This window comes from Enhydra lutris, unplaced genomic scaffold (genome assembly GCF_002288905.1).
Source record: "Enhydra lutris kenyoni isolate GAN:26980312 unplaced genomic scaffold, ASM228890v2 scaffoldscaffold21, whole genome shotgun sequence".
Classification (NCBI taxonomy): domain Eukaryota; kingdom Metazoa; phylum Chordata; class Mammalia; order Carnivora; family Mustelidae; genus Enhydra; species Enhydra lutris.
Window position 1 is genome coordinate 23,358,403 of NW_019154105.1, and position 23,434 is coordinate 23,381,836.

General features: G+C 43.6%; 1 protein-coding gene across 1 annotated transcript in view; it reads right to left on the reverse strand.

Moving 5' to 3' along the window:
- Positions 1-16,852: 16,852 nt before the first annotated feature.
- LOC111149349 (theg spermatid protein like) overlaps positions 16,853-23,434 on the reverse strand; it is a 53,882-nt gene continuing 47,300 nt past the window's right edge. Inside the window, exons 7-9 of the mRNA XM_022506345.1 lie at positions 20,695-20,826; positions 18,155-18,330; positions 16,853-16,967 (exon numbers count right to left, since the gene is read on the reverse strand). Of these exons, the coding sequence (XP_022362053.1) occupies positions 16,853-16,967; positions 18,155-18,330; positions 20,695-20,826 (423 nt within the window). The remainder of the gene's footprint in view (positions 16,968-18,154; positions 18,331-20,694; positions 20,827-23,434) is intronic.

The window sequence follows — 23,434 nt, forward strand, 5'->3', positions numbered from 1 at the left end:
ATACCAATGAGCAGTCAATGCCTCTTTCCTCTTCCTTCCGTGTTTGCCCCTGGTGAATAATCCATTTTCTGTCTTTCTGAATTTACCTGTCCTAGAGATTTCAACTAAATGGAATCATATACTAGGTGGCCTTTTGTCCCAGGCTTTTTTCACACATCATAATGTTTCCAGAGTTCACCCATGTTGTAGCCCATACCACTACTTCATGCTTTTTTTTTTTTTTAGAGAGAAATTCTATTTATTTATTTGGCAGAGAGAGAGAGAGGTCATGAGTAGGCAGAGAGGCAGGCAGAGAGAGGGGGGGAAGCAGGCTCCCTGCTGAGCAGAGAGCCCGATGTGGGGCACAATCCCAGGACCCTGAGATCATGACCTGAGCCGAAGGCAGAGGCTTAACCCACTGAGCCACCCAGGCGCCCCTACTTTGTGCCTTTTTATGGCTGAATAACATTCCATTGTGTGGATGGAACACATTTTGATTTTCCATTCTGTTTAATGGGCATTTTCATTATTTCTACTTTTTGGCTCTCACAAATAATGTGGCTATGAACATTCACAGACAAATTTTTCTGCAAATGTGCAGTTTCTTTTTTCTTGGGGCTATACCTGGGAATGGCATTGCTGGGTCATGTAGGAATGCTGCATCAAACGTTTTTGAGGAACCACCATTGTGGCTACAATGTTTTACACCAGCAGTGAATGAGAATTCCAATTTTTCCATATCCTTGCTAAAACGTGTTTTTTCCATTTTTTTTTAATAAACATAACGTGAATGCAGTGATAGTCACTGTGGTTTTGATTTGCATTTTCCTAATGATTAATGATGTTGAGCATCTTTTCATGTACTTATTGACCATGTGTATACCCTCTTTTGAGAAATGTCTTTTTAAATCCTTTGCATATTTTTTAAATAAAATTGGGAGTGCGAGAGAGCACGAGGAGAGAGGGAGAGAGAGCGCACAAGCATGGGAAAGAGGAAGAGAGGGAGAAGCAAACTCCCCACTGAGCAGGGAGCCCCATGCTGGACTCGATCCTAGGACCCCGAGATCATGACCTGAGCCAAAGGCAGCCGCTTAACCCACTGAGCCACCCAGGTATCCCTCTTTTGCATATTTTTACATGGGATTATTTTTCTTTCTATTGTTGAATTGTAAGAAGTCTATATATTGTGGATATGACACCCTAACACATGTATGGTTTGTGGGTTTTTTTCTCCCATTCTGTGAGTTGCCTTTTCACTTTCTTTCTTTTTTTTTTTTTTTAAGATTTTATTCATTCATCTGACAGAGAGAAAGATCACAAGTAGGCAGAGAGGCAGCCAGAGGGGGTGGGGGCGGGAAGCAGGCTCCCCGCGGAGCAGAGAGCCCGATGCGGGGCTCGATCCCAGGACCCTGAGATCATGACCTGAGCCGAAGGCAGAGGCTTAACCCACTGAGCCACCCAGGCGCCCCGTCTTTTCACTTTCTTGATGCATAAAATTCTTCATTTTGATGAAGTCCAATTCACCTAACTTTTCTTTGATGGCTTGTGTATTTTGTGTCATATTTAGGTCATACTACTTTGATTACAAGTAAAGTGGTCCCTTTCTTTCTCTCTAGCTGCGGTAAGCTGCACCTAAGATGGCTCCAGTGACCCCTGTCACCTGATACTCATTCCATTAAGGAATCCCCTTCCCTTGACCATGGGCAGGACCCTATGGCAAAAGCGATGGCATGTCACTTCCAAGATTAGGTGACAAAAAGACCATGACTTCTGTCTTGCTCCCTTTTGCACACTCTTATTCCCTCTGAGGGAGGCTGCTGCTGTGTCGTGAGCTGCCTTCTGGAGAGGCCCACGCGCCAAAGAACTGAGGGGAGCCTCTGGGAGGGGGAGCTAAGTCACCTCAGCTGCTCCCAGATTCCAGATGCACAGAAACTGAGCTGCTAAGTACTCAAGTTAAGCCACTGGCCTTCGGGGTAGTTTGTTACACAGCAATAGGTACCGCAAACAATGACTTTTTTGCAAAGACGAAATGAGGGAAATTACTAAGCTGAACTAAACCCCAGCAGCTAAGCCCTCTTGCCCGTTAAGGTCAAGTGAATGGAATTCAGCTGGTTAGCACGAGCAGTCACTGAGCCCTCACTGCACAAGCATTTCATTTACTAAAGGGATTTCCAACCAGATAAGTATATATGGTAATTTAATATATGATATGCATAACAGAAATATAATAAATGATACGTAACTAGTTGCAGCTCAATAACACCAATATCTCTGAAACACTCTTTCAGATCACTTGAACCATTTTCTCTTCCTTGCTTCCCCTCCCCCACAGCCGTTTCACTACCTTCAGACTGGTGTGAGGTTACAGAATACAAGAAATTATACTACCTAAGCAAGGCAAGGTTAGGGAAATGACTTAGTTACCTAAATAATATGCAACATACATCAAGTGACTATTTCTCTTGCTCCCAGGGCAGTCTTGATTTCAAGTCCTTCTCATGCTCTGAATGTGTCCTGTTTGGGATTCGGAAAATAGGATTATAGGGGCACCTGGGTGGCTCAGTGGGTTGAGCATCCAACTTTTGATTTTGGCTCAGGTCATGCTCTCAGGTTTGTGGGATCAAGCCCCCCCGTCCCCCCCACCGACATTGCGCTCTGCGCTTAGCATGGTGTCTGCTAGTCCTTCTCCCTCTGCTCCTCCCACCAAATGCACTCTCTCTCTCTCAAGTGAATAAATAAATAAAATCTTGAAAAAATAAAAAATAAAAATTAAATGGGGATACCACACATAGATTGTAAGGTCAAACAGTAACCATTTGGAATCTCCTACAGGTTTATATAATTCAATTCTGTTTCAACTAACTCAATCCATTTGCACCATAATTGGGAGCTTTGGGGGCTCGTGAGTGAAAACTTGACCAAGAATTCGAGATTCTGTAATTCAAAAATAGGTCACAGACCATCTTCAAAGCCCAGAAAATTCCAAAAGAGCAGCAGCAACATAAGGGCTCCTATGTATGGATTTAGCTGAGTCTACACAAGGATAATAATAAAAGAACTTGCCTTACACTGTCTGGGGGAAAAGCCACGGCAGAGTCATGTTTAACACAAATCCCAGACAGAGGGTTGTTTGGCTCCGAGGAGCAGAGCTGCTGGCTGGAGGGAAGAGGGAAGCTTTGGCGTTCTGTCCTAGCCAACTGTCATTCCTTTCATCTTCTCTCATCAGGAATCCACTATGTTGTCCAGTCCTGGTGCAAAATACTTATTCCATAAAAGCACATGAGTGTCTGGTCAGGCAATAAGAAGGGCCCTCTCCCTTCATTTTCTACTCCTTTGCACAATGTACTCTTTACTGTTTGGGGGGAGCAGAAAAATATGAATCTTCTGAGTCAATTAATAAAGTTAATTTCTCTTTTATATAGAGCCAGAGAATTGGGGGGATGTTAAAAAGCTTGGTAAAGTAGACCCAGATCCCATAAATGTGAGTTAAATGCAGTTTCATTTCATGATGATATACACCTACTGAGCGACTCTGGGGTGGCAGGTCTGGGGCCAGAAACTGGGGTGTAGGAATGAACGCTCCTGGACCTACTCTCACTAGATAGATCGCTCAGCATCCAGCCCCGGCACCGCAGCTGAGTCCCAGGGGCTGTCGGCTCCGGCCCCATGTAGTACAGCTGCTCCCCGAGGCCGCGGGCAGCTTCAGAACTGAACTCAGCTCAGGATCAGGCAGAAGCTCAGACAGGGTTTCGGTAAGGGTCTCTGCCTTCCTTGCTTTTAAGAGGGGCAAAGCCGGAAATGTATATGCTCAGCCCATTGTGAGATGTCCCAGCAGGGCCCTCTTAGCCACTTTTCAGCTCATTTGGGGATCAGGGATCACCCCAGAGCCACTTAAATGGGAACTCGAGAGGGGAAGGTGATCGCTCCAAGCAGCCGGTTCTCCATCTTCCACACGCGACAGAAGGCTGGGCACCCAAGTCACTTGGTATGATCCAGCAGGGGCAGGATGGACCTGTTGTTGGAGAGGAAAGACTAGAGGACTAGAAAGGTTTAGAATGAAAGAGTTAATGGCCTTGACAAGGTTGCAGGTGGCCGTGGCTATGGAGAGCACCTCCAGCCCCGCTGTCCCAGGACTGGCAGCAGACTGGGCGGCTGGAGCAAAGAGCTCATTCTCCGTTCCTAGTCAGCATGGCACCTGCCAGTGGTGAGACACCCCCCCAGAGCCCTGGGACTCCAGCGCACCCAGCCTGGGGAGCCACCTACCCTTACTGAGTGGAGCGGAGAATGAAAAAGCTGTCATTGGACAACTCGCACTGAAGAAAGTCCATAGGTTCATACAATCCCTTTGCCCCAGAAATAGGGTCTCTGTATCCTGGACAAAATTTTGAACTTCTGTCCTGGTTTCTGAGCCCCTTTCATACTTTATTTCTAATTCCAGTCACCCATGGGAGACAGTGGCCTTTTCCTTTTCAAATTTTCACCCTTTTCCATTACAACGTACCTGTCCTATATCTCATTCCTTCAGGGTTTGTGTTCCGCTGAGTAACTACCAAGGTAATCTAAGACCATCATCAAATAGCACGTTCGCATTTTAAGACGGGCCTTTGGCGCCTCAGCTTAAAGGAGTATAATACGTGAAAATACTGAATCAACACAGCAGCGTTTGCGGGTAGGAGACTCAATGTATTAAGGTTTCTGCCTCTTCCCTCCCTGCCCCCCACACACTAATAGTAGTATGATGATTTATACTCCCAGCCTATTTAATGATTTAGACCCAAACCTTGCCACCTAATGAAAAACAGTTTTAAAATTCCATCCATTCTGATGAACTACGTTCAGATATATGCAGTATCTCCAAAGGTGACCAAAAATGTAATAGTTGTCAATGACTGAGAAGGGAAGTCTTGTGATTTAGCATCAGGGATGTGACCATCATGACCCCAAAGGAGTGCTCCAGAGCCTTCCTCAAAACTGGACAAGGCGTAACGAATAACCACCCAAGTTTGTCAGAGGACACACCTTCTCTCTGCACAGGCATTGTGGAGGACACAAGAAAACAATTCACTCTATCAGAAGGCTTAAAATATACTAGGGGAAGACAGACCTACGTACAATTAAAATATATGGCCAAATACTATTTTGAAATGTGGATTTCTTCCCTTTCTTCTCTGTAAGGCTCCTTTCCATCCCTGTAGGCTTCAGCCTCCTTGCCTTGGGGAAGGGATGTAGCAAGGGAGAAAAGAGATAGAGTTTGAAAGTAATTTTGCTCCTTGTTCCAAAAGCTTACGCCCTTAGGGAATCCCTGGGGTGGGGCATTGCGGGGGAGATGAAAGAAAGAGAATCTGTGTCATCCCCAGACTGGAAATGTTTGCTCATAGGTGGGAGTAAAGGGGCAAAAATGAGAGGTCATGGATTCCAGGAGCAGAAAGGATCTGTGTCTGGCTTTGCAGAATAGTCACTACTAAGGCAAGAAAATCCCGGGGAATATGGCTGTGTCCAAGCAGGCAGGATCAAAGGCGGCCCTGCCAGAGACTCCCACATCCCCGCCCCAGCAGGAAAGCAGCAGAAACCTGGAGGACCTGCCGGGAGCATATGGAAAAGGGATGACAAGTCTTGGCAGTAACTGTGTGGACCGAGCCCGGAGGACCTTCCCCACCCCACCCCACACTCAAGCCCCACTACTCAACATCTTGGCACTGGGGAGGCTCCTGGAACCCCAGAAAGGTGTGAGGCTGTTTTTTCCACTAGCTCAGTGGCACAAGGCTCAAAGTTAGAAAGCAAGCTGAGTTACAGAGAGGAAAAGAATGTTTTCCACAGACCTGAGTTTATGTCCATGACCAAAGGCAGAGAAGGTGAGTGGTCCCAGGGCTGGGGGAGACTGGGGTCTGCTTGTGGACGAGTTTGAAGTCTCCTGGATTACCAAACTTCCATCCCAGGGAGGGTATGAAGGAGCTTGTTCTCTGCCTGAGCAAAAACTATGTGTTCTGATGGTGAACTTAAATGAGGGATTGCTGATCAATGAGATACTAACAATTAAGCACTTTGTTAAACACCTTCATATATGTTTGTTGATGTGGTGAATCCTTTAATAAGAATCACTAAGATACAGCCTTTATTTACTGAGTAAACCGAGGGAGATTTGGAACCTTTCCTAAGGCTGAGATTTACTTCTCTGAGACTGATTGAATGTTCATGGCTGTTAACCTAGTGAGAGAGCTTATTTTGGCAATGGCTGTGAGACATGCTATTGCTCTCGTTTTGTTCTTTTATGCCCTTGCAAAATAAACGGTGCACCTTTATGCAAAGTAAATGAAGAACCAAAAGCATGTTTTAGCCTGATTTGTGTTGGATGATTCAAGATTTCCCCAAGAAGGTACCTACCATGCAGCAATCTCCTCCTCCACCAGTTTACTTTTTCTCCTTAATTAATAATTCCATTTAGGGGGCAGCTTTAGGTTTTCAGAAAAATCAAATGGAAAGTAGAGAGTTCCCATGTCCAGGCATATCTCCTTTTGTTGAGTTTCACTTTATTAAGACTTGCAGATACTGTGTTTTTCACCAGTTGAAGATGTGTGGCAGTCCTGAGCAAGTCTGTTGGTGCCATTTTCCCAACAACACCTGCTCACTTTGTGTCTCTGTGACACATTTTGGTAATAGTCACAAATATTTGAAACTTCTTCATTATGATTATATTGCTATGAATGATCTATGATGAGTGATCTTTGATGTCACTATTTTAATTGTTCCAGGCACCACGAACCATGCCCTTATGGGATGGCAAACATAACTAACACATGTTGATGTCTTCTGACTGTTCCATCTACCAGCCACTCCCCAGTTTCTCTCCCTCTCCTCAGACCTCCTTGTTCCCTGAAATTAGGTCTATTAATAACCCTACAATGGCCTCGAAGCATTCAAGTCACATATCTCTCATTTTACATCAAATGCTGGGAATGATTAAGCGTAGTGAGGAAGGCATGTTGAAAGCCAATAGGCTGAAAGCTGGGCCTCTTGTACCAGTCAAGTTGTGAATGCAAAGGAAGAGTTCTTGAAGGAAACTGAAAGTGTTACTCTAGTGAACATATAGCTGATAAGAAAGCAGAACAACCTTATTGCTGATATGGAGAAAGTGTGAATGGTCTGGACCGATGATCAAGCCAGCCAAAACATTCCCTTAAATCAAAACCTAATCCAGGGTCACCTGGGTGGCTCAGTGGGTTAAGCGTCTGCCTTCAGCTCAGGTCATGATCTCAGGGTCTTGGGATCCAGCCCCACATCATCTCTCTGCTCAGGAGGGAGCCTGCTTCCCCCCACCCCTGCCTACTCATGATCTCTCTCTCTCTCTGTCAAATAAATAAATTTTAAAAAATTAAAAAAAAAATCAAAACCTAATTCAGAGCAAGGCCATGACTCTCTTCAATTCCAGGAAGGCTGAGAGAGGGGAAGTAGCTGCAGAAGAAAAGTCTGAAGCCAGCAGAGGTTGATCCATGAGGTTCAAAGAAGGAAGCTGCTTTTATGACATAAAAGTGCAAGGTGAAGCTGTAAGTACTGATTAGAAGCTGCGGCAAGTTCCCCAGAGGATCCAGCTAAGAATGAAGGGAGGAGACTAGAAGAAACAACAGACTGTTAATGTAGATGAAACAGCCTTGTACTGGAAGAAGACGCCATCTTGGACTTTCATAGTCAAAGAGGACAAGTCAATACCTGGCTTCAAAGCTTCAAAGAACAGGCCTTTGTTGGAGGCTAATGTAGCTGGTGACTTTAAAAGGAAGCCCGTGCTCATTTACCCTTTCAAAAGTTCCAGGGTCTTTAAGAATTATGCTGAATTGGCTCTGCCTGTGCTCTGTCAAAGAACAGCCGAGCCTGGATGACAGCACATCTGCTTCCAGCACGGTTTACTGAGTATTTTCAGCTCCCTGTTGAGACCTAATGGGCAGAAAAACAGATTCCTTTGACAATATGACTGCTCATTGACAATGTACCTGGTCATCCAAGAGCTCTGATGGAGATGGACAATGAGACTGACGTTTTCATGCCTGCTAACACAACGTCCGTTCTGTCGCCCGCGGATCAAGGGATCATTGTGAGTCTTTTCTCAGTCTTATTGAAGAAATACATTTCATAAGACTATAGCTGCCACAGATAGTGAGTCCTCTAACGGATCTGAGCAAAGTAAATTGAAAACCTTCTGGAAAAAATTCACCATTCTGGATATCATTAAGAACATTTGTGATTCACAGGAAGAGGTCCAAATAGCAACATGAATAGGAGTTCAGAAGAAGTTGATTCTAGCTCTCATGGAGGACTTTGAGGGGTTCCAGACGTCAGTGGAGGAAGGAAGTGCACGTGTGGTGGAAATAACAAGAGAACTAGACTGAGGACTGGAGCCTGAAGAGGGGACCGAATTGTTGCAGGCTCATGAGAAAACTGAAGAGATAAGGAGTTACTTCTTATGGGTGAGCAAAGAAAGTGGTTTCTTTTTTTTTTTTTTAAGATTTTATTTATTTATTTGACAGAGAGAGAGATCACAAGTAGGCAGAGAGGCAGTCAGAGAGAGAAGAGGAAGCGGGCTCCCTGCTGAGCAGAGAGCCCAATGCGGGCCTCGATCCCAGGACCCTGGGACCATGACCTGAGCTGAAGGCAGAGGCTTTAACCCACTGAGCCACCCAGGTGCCCAGAAAGTGGTTTCTTGAGATGGAATCTACTCCGTGAAGATGCTGTGAAGACTCAAAATGAGAGCAAAGGGTTTAGGATGTTACATAACCTTTTAGAGCAGCAACAGGAATTGAGAGGATTGACTCTAGTGCGAGAGAAGTTCTACTGTGAGCAAAATGCTATCAAACAGCATCACTGCTGCACAGAAATTGTTTGTAAAAGAAAGACAACTGATGTGGCAACTTCATTGTTTTATTTTAAGAAACTGTCACAGCCACTCCAAACTTTAGCAACCACAGCAGCATTCCACCATCAAGGCAAAACCCTCCACCAGCAAAAACATTATAACTCACTGAAAGCTGAGATGGTGCTTAGTATTTTTTTAGCAATAATTTTCTTCTGCTGCTTCTTTTTTTTTTTTTTTTTTAAGGCAGACTCCACACCCAGCATGGAACCCAAAATGGGACTTGAACTATGAAACTGAGATCAAGACCTGAGCTGAGATCAAGAGTTGGATGCTTGGGGCGCCTGGGTGGCTCAGTGGGTTAAAGCCTCTGCCTTCAGCTCAGGTCATGGTCTCAGGGTCCTGGGATCGAGCCCCACATCAGGCTCTCTGCTCAGTGGAGAACCTGCTTCCTCCTCTCTCTCTGCCTGCCTCTCTGACTACTTGTAATCTCTATCAAATAAATAAATAAAATCTTTAAAAAAAAAAAAAAAAGAGTTGGATGCTTAACCAGCTGAGCCACTCCAGCACCCCCCGAGTATTTTAAAAGTAAGATCTGCACAGTGTAGGGGTGCTTGGGTGGCTTAGTCAGTTAAGCCTCTGCTTTTGGCTCAGGTAATGATCCCAGGGTCCTGGGATGAGTCCTGCATCAGGCTCCAGGGAGCCTGCTTCTCCCTCTGCCTCTGCCTCTCTTCCCCTGCAACCCCTGCTCGTGCTCACTCTCTCTCTCACAAATAAATAAATAAATAAAATATTTAAAAAATATATATATGTACAGTGGTTTTTAAACATTAATGTTATTGCACAGTTAATACAGTATAGTATAAACATAACTTTTATGTGCCCTGGGAAACTAAAAATAATGTCTCACTTTACTGCGATATTCATTTTATTGTGGTAGTCTGGAACCAAAGCTGCACTATCTCTGAGATGTGCCCGTACCCCAATACAGGTTAGTTTCTACCTTAACGTGCTACTTAACACGCTACTGCCTTCAATCATGTAGCTCTAGGAAACTCTTGCCTAAAAAGATGAAGTTGCAAATAACTTTTATTGATTAACCTGGAAGTATTTCACTGGTCTCATTAATTCTCAAAGCCTCCTTCAGAAACTCTTGCCCTGCTGTCTCTATCAATCCGTCACCCAATCCTAACTGATCCCAAACTCATAAATACCTCACCACTGCCCTTTCCTTACTAGATGCGGCTAACATTCCATGAAGGTAGAGATCTCCCTTATCTTAGTAAGCTATAAACTCAGCTTTGCCTCATTCACAAGCTCTTTGGTGGTGCTTTGAGGGGAAACATTTGGCAATACTATTCTTACTTCCATTTTACAAGTGAGGAAATTGAGGCCCAGAGAGGTTGGTTAATTTATCCAAGACCAGAGCTAGTAAGTGGTGGGTCCGGGGCTGAAATCCTGCCATTCTTCTTCCAGAAAGTGCACTGCCAGCCACAAGTCTATACTTCCTCCCTGTATATTTGCAATCATGCAATGCAGTCATTTATTCTTTCTCCGCCTATGGTCAGCCTTGCAGTAATGATCTCAAAGAAGCCAGATCTCAAAATGGCTTCCTGAGCTAGGTTATGCTTTAAGCTTGCTGAAGCCAGGAATGTGGTGCTTTCAAACTCTCTAAACCCTGAGGCCCTCCCACCTGCTTAAATTGTTACACAAAAAGAGCTGTATTACCTGGGGTCTGTTACCTCTTTGATGTCCACCTGCGTAGGCCACTGCTGTTTTCCACAGAGTGGCTGCCTGGCCACCACCATTGTGTCCCTACTATCCTGGGGCAACTTTGCCCCCCGCTTCACACTGAAAACAAACTGCTCCTTTCTGCTCCCCTACGGCACACAGCCACCCTTCTCTGTCCCCCGTCTTATGCCTGCCCTGTCTTGCGATCCAGCCCAGGATGCTCAGTGTCCTGGAAGTTCTAGCAGACCACGCCTTGGCAACAGAGAGCATGCAGGCAGACACAAGCTGCCGCGGGGGGGACGTTCCCCCGTCTGGCAGCCCCTCCCAGACGGAAAAGAAAAACCAACACAAATTAAGAAAGAACACGTATCTTCAGGCTCTCTCTCCTTACCGCCTGTGGTATGTCTCTGCTGCCAAGGGAGGCCATGGGCCAGGACCTCCTCAGATAGGTCCTTAGGAAGCAAAACGCTCCGGAAGGAGGAGTGGGAACTAGTTAAGGTGGGAGGTTTGGCTTTGTCAGCGACCAGCACACTCCCCTGCCTCAGTTCGTGAAGGTTCTCACTGGCCAACTGTGGGTCACTTCAGCTCAGGCCTGCTGTGGGTTGCAGGTTATCTCACAAGTGGAAAAAGGGGCTTAAAACACCTAATTGAGGGAGACATGTCTGCCTGCTCATTGAGCAGACCAGGACCAAGGACATGCTCACAAACCTAATGGAAGCCAGCCGCTGCCACCAGAACCCCTTACTCCTCCCCAACCCTCCTGGCATCAGCCTGAGGCTCCACCAGCGTATTACCGTCTCAGTTAACTACTGCTGAATAACCAGTCAACCCAAACTTTAGTAGCTTAAACCAATAACCAGTTTTTCCCTACAATTCTGTGGATTAGCTGGACAGTGCTTTTGCTGGTCTTGCTGCCTCTCTCACATGGGCACACTTAGCCGAGGGTGAGCCAGAGGATGGGCCCAGATGGGGTGTCTGAGGGGGCTGAGCCTTGCCATGTGGTCTCTCAAGGAGGCTGGTGTCTTCCCAGGCAGCCCCAGGGCAGCATTCAAAGATGGCAGGAGCAGAAGTCACAAGGCTTCCTGAGGCCTGGGCGTGGAAGTCATACAATGTCACTTCGGCCACGGTCTCTCAGTCTAAGCAAGTCACACAGGCCAGCCCAGCCTCAAGGCGTGCGGAAGCAGACTCCACCTCTGGAGGGGCTGGGTTTCACTGGGACTGCAACGGGCATCACCAAAGGGAGTAAACCCCATTATCCAGAAAGACAGGAGAAGCTTCTTAATCCCACTAATAAAATTGAGAAAACAAGACCCACTTCCTATGTCCTGGATAAGTACTTCCCAAGAACCCAGTGAGGTAGGTGTTACAGACGAACATTTATCTCCCAGCGCTCCTTGGGAAGTCCCACTCTTCCATGTGGAGCGGCAGAATTCCCCAGACAAGGACTTCTTGCCTCTTGCCCTCACCCACCCCTATTTCCTCCTACCCATGGGAGCAATGACTCCTCTCCTAGTGAATCTAGGAGTGCATGTCTTCCTTCTCGAGATCTCAGAGGGGTACATTGGCAAAGCCACTTGGTTTACCAAAACCGCCTTCTCCAAATAGCTTTATCCTTTGTAAATGAGTTTTTTTGAACTCTATCTGCCTGGGTTTCTCAATTGTGTCTGAACTCAGGGAGGGAAAGGAGAAGTGTAATTTATTGGCAACTTTCAAATCCCAGCAGTGAGTACTGTTGACCCCTTGTCATTGAGAAGGCAAGGAATTTGTACATGGTTGCATAGCTAATACTTGGTGAAGTTTCTTTCCAGCACCAGCCTCCTCCACCCTGATCCCTGACTGCAGGAAGTCATTTAACATTTATGTCACCATTGTCCTTCCTTCAGTCAAATCCAGGTTGACAAACAAGTATCTTTAAATCTTCTCCTTCCCACTTATTCTTTACATTTCACATGTCAAGCATTTTCAACCCAGAGGTCAAGGGAAGCATGCTGACCCTTGAACATTCAAAGAGAATTAACTTGAAAACCCTCCTGAACCATAAGTTTGGTGAAAGTCCTGAATCCCTCCCATTCCCCTGAATGTGGGGTAGAGTACCAGTTTATCTTATATTACCTTATTCCCAGCGAATTGTAACCCCACAAACCTACTTCCACCAAATTATGAATTAACTCACCATTTTGTACATGCGGTACATGTACAAAATGGTGAGTATCCCTGTATCTCTGGACATGGGCTACAGACATGTTGCCTTGAATCCCCCCCTTAAACAGCCATGACACCAAACATTTGGGAGCAAAGCAGACCTGATTGAAAGTACCAGTGTTGGGGCAGTTCTGCATTGCCCAGGACCCCGAGCCTCTGCTGAGACCTGTCGCTGTCCATCCTGGCTCCCCTTCCACTTTGCACTTTATTACGCAAAGCTTGAAGCACGTCCAATAGAAGTGAGAATGCTATAATGAACCCTCTGTCCCCGTCACTTAGTTTCAACAATCAACTCACACTCTCATCCACTCCCTTGCTGAGGCTGTTTCAAAGCAAACTCCGGCTATCCCTTCATACACAAGTGCTTTAGCCCACACCTCTAAAAGACTGCTTTTGGAAGCATAATCCCCATACCAATATCCTCCTAAGTATAATTAGCAATTCCTCAATATCAGCAAATACCAAGTCAGGGTTCATACCTTCCTGGTCCCTCATCTCTCCCCAGGTTCAATCACACTTGACAGAGATGACTTGCACCTGTTAATCCTCAGTAGACAGGTCCACTCACAGCAACACAGACCCATATATGGACTGCCTACCTGAACAGGGCCATCTGTCTTATTGGGGACAGTAGGCCCAATGCCCGTAGCTCACAGTATTTTTAGGAGCTCACAAAAATGTTGCAGCTTTAAATGAGAATGGAAAAAGAAACTTTTAGTTAAAAAAATATTTTAAATATGCAATATTAGTATGTCCATCTTTATACAAACAGTCATAAAATGTAATTTTTCATATTAATATAAGGAAGAACCCAGAAAGGCGAAAGTGCCCAGGAACCAAGCAAGTCTTAAGATAGCCCGGCACCTGGCATCTCCTTTGAGCTCAAAGCATCCGAAAGGCGTCTTCTAATCTAAGTGTCCAGAACTGAACACATGCGTCTCCAGTTTCCTCTTCTGGTCCTCTCCCACTGAAGGGATAAATTGTGGAAATCAAGATTACCCAAATGAGGACACGCCAGGCTATTTATTTAGAGCTTGCTATTATGAGTCAGACGCCGCCGCTTGCATCTGGAAGAGACTCAAAGACAGAGTGTTAGAGCTTTACAGGGGACAAGGGGGAGGTCTGGGCATGCTCTGATTAAAGGCTGCTGGTGTGGGGAGCTCGGAGACGAGCTAACCAGAAATAGGGCATCCTGTGTGACTGGCCTGGGGAGTACATTTGGCTCTTTCTGGTTGGCTCTGACTTGGAGGTGAGGGCAAAAGTCGGCAGCGTTAAGGACCACTGACCAGATCCTGACCCTTCCGGGCTAATTGCTACAGGGGCTGCGGTTTAGGTCCCTAATCTGGTGATCGTTGCGAAGGCTGTAAGTCAGAGTCTACTGTCATAACGGCCCGGCCGTTGTCCATTTGTGTATTCAGACACTTCTAGCTTATTTCATAACTTAGAAATCCAGGAGTTCTTAACCGCTTCCCTCTCTCCCACACCATATCCAACCCGTCACCAAATGCCATAAAAATTCACTTCCTCAAATCTCTTGTCAGTTTGTCACTTCTTACCATCTCCACTATGGTACCACCAAACTGTTTTCTTCTTTCGTCCAACCTACTAAATAGCCCCCTAACCTGGTCCACCTACTTCTACTGTCTCCTTTCTGATTTATTTGTCCAGGGACGTTTTTTCAAATGGCAACCCTGATTACATTATCCCTGTGTGTACATTACTCCAACAACTCTCACGGGTTTTAGGATAAAAAGCAAAGTCTTCAACATGGCCTCCAGGGCCCTGCATGGTCTGGCTTCCCTCCTTCTGCTCCTCTTGCATCGTGCAACCCCATTTCTACCTCTGTTTGAATGAAACCGCTTTCTTTCAGTCCCCACTGCATCTGTCTACCTGCCACAGGGGATTTACTAGAAGGCTGTGGACACCTGCTGAGTCAAAGGAGTAGGTGACGTGTCACGGCAGCTCCAGGGACTCAGGGGATAGGAGCAGAATGAAGTCTCATCAGGGCAGCAGTACTGGGAAACACCAGCCCTTGCACCACTCTGCATAAGCTCCAAAGCCGCTGGGGCGCCTGGGTGGCTCAGTTGGTTAAATGTCTGCCTTTGGCTCAGGTCATCATCTCAGGGTCCTGGAATTGAACCCTGCTTTGGGCTTCCTGCTCAGTGGGGAGTCTGCTCCTCTTTCTCCCTCTGCCCCTTACCCCCTGCTTGTGTGCTCGCTCGCTCTCTCTCTCTCTCTCTCTCAAATAAATATTTAAAAAAAAAAAAAGTACCAGTAAAGCTTTAAACAATAAGATAAAGTAATTCTCCAAAAGCAAATTGGGAGTTCTTATCAGGAGGAGGAGAAATGGATGCAGGATGGCCCCCAAATCAACAAATGTCCACTAAACACATGTTCCCACTACCTGGACGGAATTCCCATCTCCTATGTGGTTAGTTAACCTTACTCAATTTTAAATTCCAGCCCAATTATCCCTTCATCAAAGAAATCTTCCTTCTGCCCTCCCAAGGGAGTCAGAGTTCTCTATTCTGTTATTTCCAGCATTATAATCTCTCTGGCATGGCACTTTGCCACCTGTGTAGTTTTACATTTGTGAATGTGTGAATTACATCCATCTCTCCCAATTGGCTCAACAGCCCATGAGAGCAGAGCCCCCATCTGCTGGGGTTAGTGTGATTATCTCCAATGCCTGGTACAGTACCTGGCAAAGCAAAGACACTCAACAAACATTCACTCAATGTATGAATCAAGCCATAAAGTTTTTTATTTTCCCATTGATACGAACTATCCCTTCGCCCTCTTAGAAGATAAAAGGAGCTAAATTTGTAAACATTTTTTTCCCAATTCATACTTTTTTACATGATTTTCTTTTTTTAAAAGATTTATTTATTTGAGAGAGAGTGTGAGAGAGAGGGAGTGCAAATGGGGGGAGTGGCAGAGGGAGGGAAAGCAGCAGACTCCCCACTGAGTGCAGAGCAGGATGTGGGGCTCAGTCTCACAACCCTGAGATCATGACCTGAGCCGAAATCACAAGCTGGATGCTTAACTGACTGAGTCACTCAGGAACCCCCATAATTTTCTTATTTAATCTTTACAATAATGGAGCAGGAACCCATTTTACACATAAAGAAACAGGCACGGGGTGGGGGCAGAGGTTAGGAAATTTGTTCAAAATCACATACCTGGCATAAATGATCCAAGGGGAGACTAAGCCAGGTCTGCCTCATTCCGAAATGCAAGTTCAAAATTACTACATGATATTGCCTCTCCATAGCACTAGTTATCTCCTTAACAAAAAGCTTTGGAGACAGAACTCAGCCAACTGTAAAACCGGTTATCAGATAAGTTCATTTTCATGTAAATCTAAATATGTCATAAAGCTTAGTTTCATTTGTAAAATACTGATCCATGAAGAGAATAAAACAATTAAATTTTAAAAACTCTGGGCAGATGTAACTTGACAGAGAATCCAATGCTTGCCAAATACCTTGCTTTTTCTGTCATTCCTGATAAATGACGCAGCCTGAGTGAAGGAACAGAGATTGGGGCAGGGGCGATTATTTAAGGTAACCTGTTCCCTAAATTTCACCTACGGATTATGAAAAGCATTTCAAGTTATCCCAAAAGGCTTCACCATTTCCGTGTTACTTCTCGGTTAAGGAGGGGAAGTTGGAAAAGCAACACAAAGAATTATTCCCGTTCCCAGGACTTACTAGAGCAGGGACTGAGCAGAGACCAGCTGCTGGGGAATACGGATCTCTCCAGGCAAAGAAAAACAAAGTCGGCAAGTGTAAGGAAGTGTTTGCTCAGGTCAGCCAGAGCAATGAGACAGCCAAGATGCTTGTGAGGAGATATAGCAAGGATAAGGCAGGCTCTCAGCTTCTCTTTTATTGCGTGCTCAAGTCTCCAAATCTGCTCAAGACATGACTGCAGGTAACACCAGGAATTGCTATTTGATGGTCACAGTGGTGTTCCCTGGAGGTCTCCATGGTTTGGAGAGGATGCGGGAATACGAGGTGATGAGATCAGAATAGGGAACAAAGCCACCTAATATGTTTTCTAGACACATAACTAGAGTCTGACTGATGTGGCTTTCTGTATTTAATGCACAACTGGTTCTGCCAGCTCGTGGATCCTTGGAGAACACTGACTTTTCAAAGCAGCTGGCTTGACTTTAAAGACATCTGGATCATAATATATAATATGCACAGGAGACCTGAAATGGGGGAAAAAGAATGCGACCTGAAAAAAAATGAACAGAAAATGGAACTATGGTGTTATTCTGTTTTGATTTTTCATAAGTGCCCCATTGTACAGATAAGGACATGAAGGCTCAGGGAAGTTATAATAATGACCTGTGGTCAAATCCCGATTCATGTATCTCTCAGATTCCAAAGCCCTGGCTCTTTCCACAGAAAGTTAATTCTGGAAAATTTTCAATAATCTGACAATGTTAAAACAAGCCCAGCAGTCCTCTGGTGGCCTAAAAGAAATCAAATTTTTGAAGTTCCCACCCGTAGCACCTTCCCACCAAATAATAACTTTGCCACTGGGGTAGACCCTGACACCTTCACCTTATTCTTCCCTTTCCTTTGTCAATGAACAGAGAAAGAGCTTTATTTCATTGCTGTTGAACTTTATTTCTTTAAAAGGCAAAACACATTATAAAAATATAAAAAGATTATATAAGAATGAACATATTCCCAGTTCTCCGAGCTGAAGACTTCTACGATTCTTTCAGCTTCTCCTAGGTTTTCCTGACGATGCTTAAAAGGGGGATCAGGCATTATCTCATAAAGGAAACAATATGTCCTGAGATTCAGGCAAGTTAAGAAATCTTCTAAAAAGTAAACAGGAATTAGAGTCCCTTTCTTCTTTGTTGAATGTATTATTTATTTCAAGTAGGTCATAAACACACATGATGCAAAGATATGGAAAAACACAAAAGCTCTATTTAGTAAAAAAGTAAATCTTGCTCCCATCCCAGTTCCCTCGGGCCCCCCAAAAGCAAACACTGTTGCTAGCCTCTTGGATACTCTTCTGAGATATTATAGGCACACGCAAGCAAACATATGGCACATACCTGTTTTCTTAGAACATTCTTAGCATCGTGTGCTCTGTTATGTACTTGTATTACTTAATATGTTAGATAAATAATCCCATATCCATCCTTACAGAGTTGTTTCCTAGATTAAGTTTCAGTACTCGTCCACGAACCCTTTAACTGCTGTCTTATATTTATGGTAAGACCATAGATTTGTCACAATTAATATAACAAGTGATATGTTTTTGAACATTTCTTGTATTTCTATGATTATTTTCTTCGGTCTTATTAGGTTAATTTTTCCCCCTCCCTCACACCCCCAGCTTTCCTGTCCCATCTTAGTGATAAATTTGACATACCTTTTATTTGGATTGGCTAGTTCTTGAATTCTGGGAGATAGTTTGCAATGGATAGCGGCATAAGATACTGGCCAGTGGGCATCACGGTCAGGTCGATAATCTCGATGAAGAGGCCTGGCCTTAGCTAGAGCTATTATTCGAGGGGTAGGTTTGTATAGCAAGGCAGCACGGGATATCTATAGTAGAAGAACAAGATACAAAAATAGATCCCAATTTTCCCATCTCCCTCTCTTTACAATGATGGCCCGAACTGGCCAGGATGATGGCCGATGGCCAGGATTCTTTCCTGGATCACTGCAGCAGACTCCTCATTAGTCTCCTATTTCCATTTTTGCTCTGTACGATCTAGCCTTCACATACCAATTACTGACGGAGAGAATGAGCATTTTAATGAGAGCATTCCATGAGCCAGACAGTGTTCTAAGTGGGGCACCTACATCATTCCAACTGAATCATCATAATAACCCTATGAGGTATGTACTTTCTGAAGCCCAAGTCAGATTATGTCACTCTCAGGGTCCAGAACCTTCCAACAGTTTCCCATTTTGCTGTGAATAATATTTAGACTCCTTACTGTGGCCTAGAAGGCCCCACGTGATCTGACTGCTATCCCATTCCTCTGACCTCATCTCCCTCCCCTCCCCACCTTCATCACGATGAGCCTTGCCACACAAGGCCCCTCAGGCCCAGCCCTTTCCACCTTGGGACTTTTGCACCTGCTAGCTCCTCTCTTGAAATCCTCTTCCCTCAACGGTGTCATGGCTGCCTCTTCCTCATTCAAGTCTCTAGACTCAAACATCACAGTCTCAAGGACATCCTTACCATTCAAAATATATCAACCTTTCTGATAACCCTCCTCTACAGAACACTTACTCAATCTTCTTTTTTTTTTTTTTAAGATTTTATTTATTTATTTGAGAGAGATCACAAGTAGGCAGAGAGGCAGGCAGGGAGAGGGGAGGAAGCAGGCTCCCTGCTGAGCAGAGAGCCCGATGCAGGGCTCAATCCCAGGACCCTGGGATCATGACCAGAGCCGAAGGCAGAGGCTTTAACCCACTGAGCCACTCAGGCGCCCCTCAATCTTCTTTATAGTACATACCAACACCCCACTTTGTGCACTTATCTCTTTGTTAGTATGTTTATTGTCTGCTTCTCCCCATTAGAATTTAAACTTCTTGAAAGAGGTACATGTTTGCCAAAAGCTAGAGTAAGTGCATAACTGGTGTGGAATATATGTTGATTGACTCACTGATCAACTCCTTCTGCTCTTACTTTGAAAATCACACCTGCCAGGTTGCCTTTCTATTATGTTGCTTTATCGGTGAAATTGGAAGGATGACATATAGCTCCTGGTCTCTCTCTTAAATGCTCACTCAAAAGAATCACGATGGATAAAAACACCCCCTCCGCAGCCCTGAAAGTACTATTTTGCATTGGTACAGACTTGTTTTGGGTTCTAAGAGTATGATTATCCACAGTGGTATCACTTTTTTAAAAGATTTTTTCATAAACTCCCAAACAAACCTAGCAACCAAAGAAAACAACTGTAGCCCCATTTTGTACACCAAAAAACTGAAAATAAAGTGATTTGTCCAAGGGCCACAAGGCAAGTCATTTTAGCAAACTCAAGACGCTTTCCTGAGGGGTTTTGAATCCCAGGCTAGTTTTCTTTCCTAACAGAATTGTATATTATATCCTCAGTTCTCAGAGGGTAAAATTTACCCAACCTCCTTGGCAACATGGTCACTAGATACTTACTGAAAATTAAGGGGGGACTGGGCACCAAGTTGGCACTATAATGAATAGAGGGGAGTGTCAAGGAGAAAGAGGGAGGGAAGCCACTGAGTGTGCTAGGCTCTATGCTGAGCACCAACGCCTTCTCAATGATTTCAGTGGGAACTGTTACCATTATAATCTCTTTGCTCACCTTGCTCCACCCAGCTTCAAGGTCATCCCCACTTCAAGATTTTGTCACGTGCTCTTCCCTTTACTAGAATATTCTTTTCTCAGGCCTTCACCTAGCTGACTCCTTCTTGTCACTCAGATTTCACACCAGATAGTCCTTCCTTAGGGAGGCTTTCCCTGACTACCATATATAAAGTAGCTTATTCCCCATCCTCACCCATAGTCAATCATTTCCTACTTTATTTTCTTCATCGCACTTATAATACCTGACCTTATCTGTTTACTTATTTTACTTATTTTCCCTCCATCTTGTTCACTGGGAATGGTAACTGGCATACAGTAGGCCCTCAAATATTTGAATGAATAAATAAGGTTCAGGAACACTGTCACATCATCACAGAGCTAGTGGTGAGGCTAGAATCTGAACTCAGCTCTTACAGATTCTAAAGCCCATGCTCTTTGCCCTCTATCCTCAGCCTCTCGACATACTTCCAGCTAGGTCTTCTTCATGGCACGGACCACTCTTTCAAGACTATCTTTCCCAATGACTTTGGCCTATGCCCTATAGTAGCAAAATAGCACCGGAGAAACAACCAAAAAATGAAGTGAAGGATGCCAAGGCAGTGGTGGCTTACAGGACGGATGGGCAGTTCACTTTGTTCTCTTTCAAAGCACAGACCCTCTATCTTGATCCTTGGATGGGCAAGGTCTATAGTTCTTGGAGTTGCAACAGCAGTCAGGGCAGGAACTGAAATCTCGGTTCCAATCTAGGGGAGAAAAATAAAATAGGGTCTGTAAGTATTAAATCATAAATACCATCTCCATCAAGGTTCCAAAGAACTGTCTGACCTCTGGACCAGACTTCTCAACAAATCCTGCAGAAAAGATGAGAGTCTTGCAGTAACCCATGGTCATAGCTAAGAGGATCAATTTCCGTCTTTCTCAAACTAGGTTGTATGAATTTCAACCCAGGTTTTCAGGAACTTACTGTTAAACTAAAGATGGGGAGGAAATGGCAACATTACTTATTGACTAAGAGATAAACAGTAATGCTGATTTGTGGAATGAAAACTCAGCCAAGAGGATAGGCTCAGGCCTGCTACATGAGAACACCATAAAAGGGAGAGCTCTGTTTTGTTCTTAACTATTTTTGGCCTTTGGAAACTGGGACTCAAAACTGGGACCCAAAAAAAAACAACTGTAGCCCCGTTTTGTATACCAAAAAACTGAAAATAAAGTGATTTGTCCAAGGGCCACATATTATCACAAATCCCCATATTAAATCCCCGTATTAAAATGAACTCAAATGGTTCTCTTCTAATTGGAACAGGTAAGAAAAAGAAACCAAAGCCAAGAGGAAGTAAGGCAGAATCACATTCTCCATAGACAATGCTGTGCTAGTCCCCCAAGTCATTTCTAACTATCTGAATTGTGGAAATGTACTCAACTTATATGGTCTTCTATTTCAATTACGAGTATTTCAAACTCAAAACTTACCACAAGACTTTAAGAGGGAATATAATCAAAAACTGGGAATAAAACAGGATTTTTACTGTGGGCAGAAAAACAATATACAAGGTATGTTGCGAATCTCTTTTTGTGTTAAGACAATGATGATACTAATGCTGACAGTGTTTTACACGTACTAATTCATTTATTCTTCACCTAGGGTATCATTTTTATTTGCATTTCACTCATGGAGAAACTAAGGTACTATATGAAGTTCAGAAATTTATTTAAGTTTTTATTGTGAATAGGTTGCACAGCTGGGATTCAAACCTAAGGTCTTATTTGTCTGCACAATTCCATGATAAGAAAGTCTTTCTTGGATTTTCCCACTCTTCCTCTGATATTTCTCAATACTTTATTTATTCTCTTTTATGAGTACCAAATAATCTTAATTATTTACCTATAGGTCTATGGTTTCTTCTAAATTGAAATTTACTTTAAGAAAAGGAACCTTTTGTCATTCTTATTGTATCCTGTATTATATAACTGATTAAGAACTATGTGTTTAATGAATTGAGTAAATGATTGATTTATTTCCTTTTTTATTATAAGCCTTAATTGAAAACAGCAGTTGTCATATATTTCTTTGATTTTTCCAGAGCCTATTGGAGACAAAGCTTTATTCACCAGAAATGATTAATTAGTACTTCTAGTTAATATAGACACTAAGCCCAGACTGCTTCAGTGATAAATTCTATCAAATATTTAAGAGGAAGAAATAATATAAGTTTATATTAACCTACAAAGAATAAGAAATACTACTAATCTATGGTGATAGGATTCTGGAAGTGGTTGGCTCTAGGACAGGGATAGAGTGGGATTAACCAGAAACAGGAGGAAATTTTGGGGGATAATGTTTTGTATCTTGATTGAGGTGGTTATTGAATGGATATATACATTTGTTAAAAGCTCACTAAACTATACACTTAAGATCTATGCATTTTATATAAATTATAACTCCAGAATTTTAAAATATAAGCTGGGAAAAATACATATCTATATGGTGAAGAATATCTCTAATATGTAAAGAACTGTTATGAATCAATAAAAAATATACAGACCACTAGAAAAATAAATACAGCCATGAATAGACAAAAGTTTACAAAAGGAAACTACACAGGTAAATAAGTGTTGGGAACTATTGAATTTATTAGCAATCTGAGAAGTTGAAGAGTTTTATTAATGAGATAGCATTTTTAATTTGTATTTAAATATTTAATATTTAATAAAATAAATAATATCTAATGTTGCCAAGAATGCAGTGTGAAAGTCAGCCCAAATAATCCAAGCGAATATGTAAATCAAAATCACTTTTGTTGGAACATATTTTGGGATAATATATGAATCACCTCAAAAATGTTCATACTGGGACACCTGGGTGGCTCAGTTGGTTAAGCAGCTGCCTTCGGCTCAGGTCATGATCCCAGCGTCCTGGGATCGAGTCCCACATCGGGCTCCCTGCTCGGCAGGGAACCTGCTTCTCCCTCTGCCTCTGCCTGCCACTCTGTCTGCCTGTGCTCACTCTCTCTGACAAATAAATAAATAAAATCTTTAAAAATAAAAAAAAAATGTTCATACCCTTCGTCTGGTAACTTTACTTCTCAAATTTTTGTTCTCAGAAAATAACCAGATTGAGAATGATGGGGGAGGGACACATTGGTAAAATGACCTTATAAATTAGGACAGTAAGTTAGACAAAGCCACGTGAGATATGCAGAGTACAGGTGGTCAATACTCAAAGGTATCTGCTAAATATAAAGTAAGAGTCTTCAAAGGCAAAATATCTTAAGTCAAAGATTTTAAAAATCTACACAGGTCGATCAGTCTGAATAGGAGCTGCGGACATCTGTAAATAGAGAGAGAATG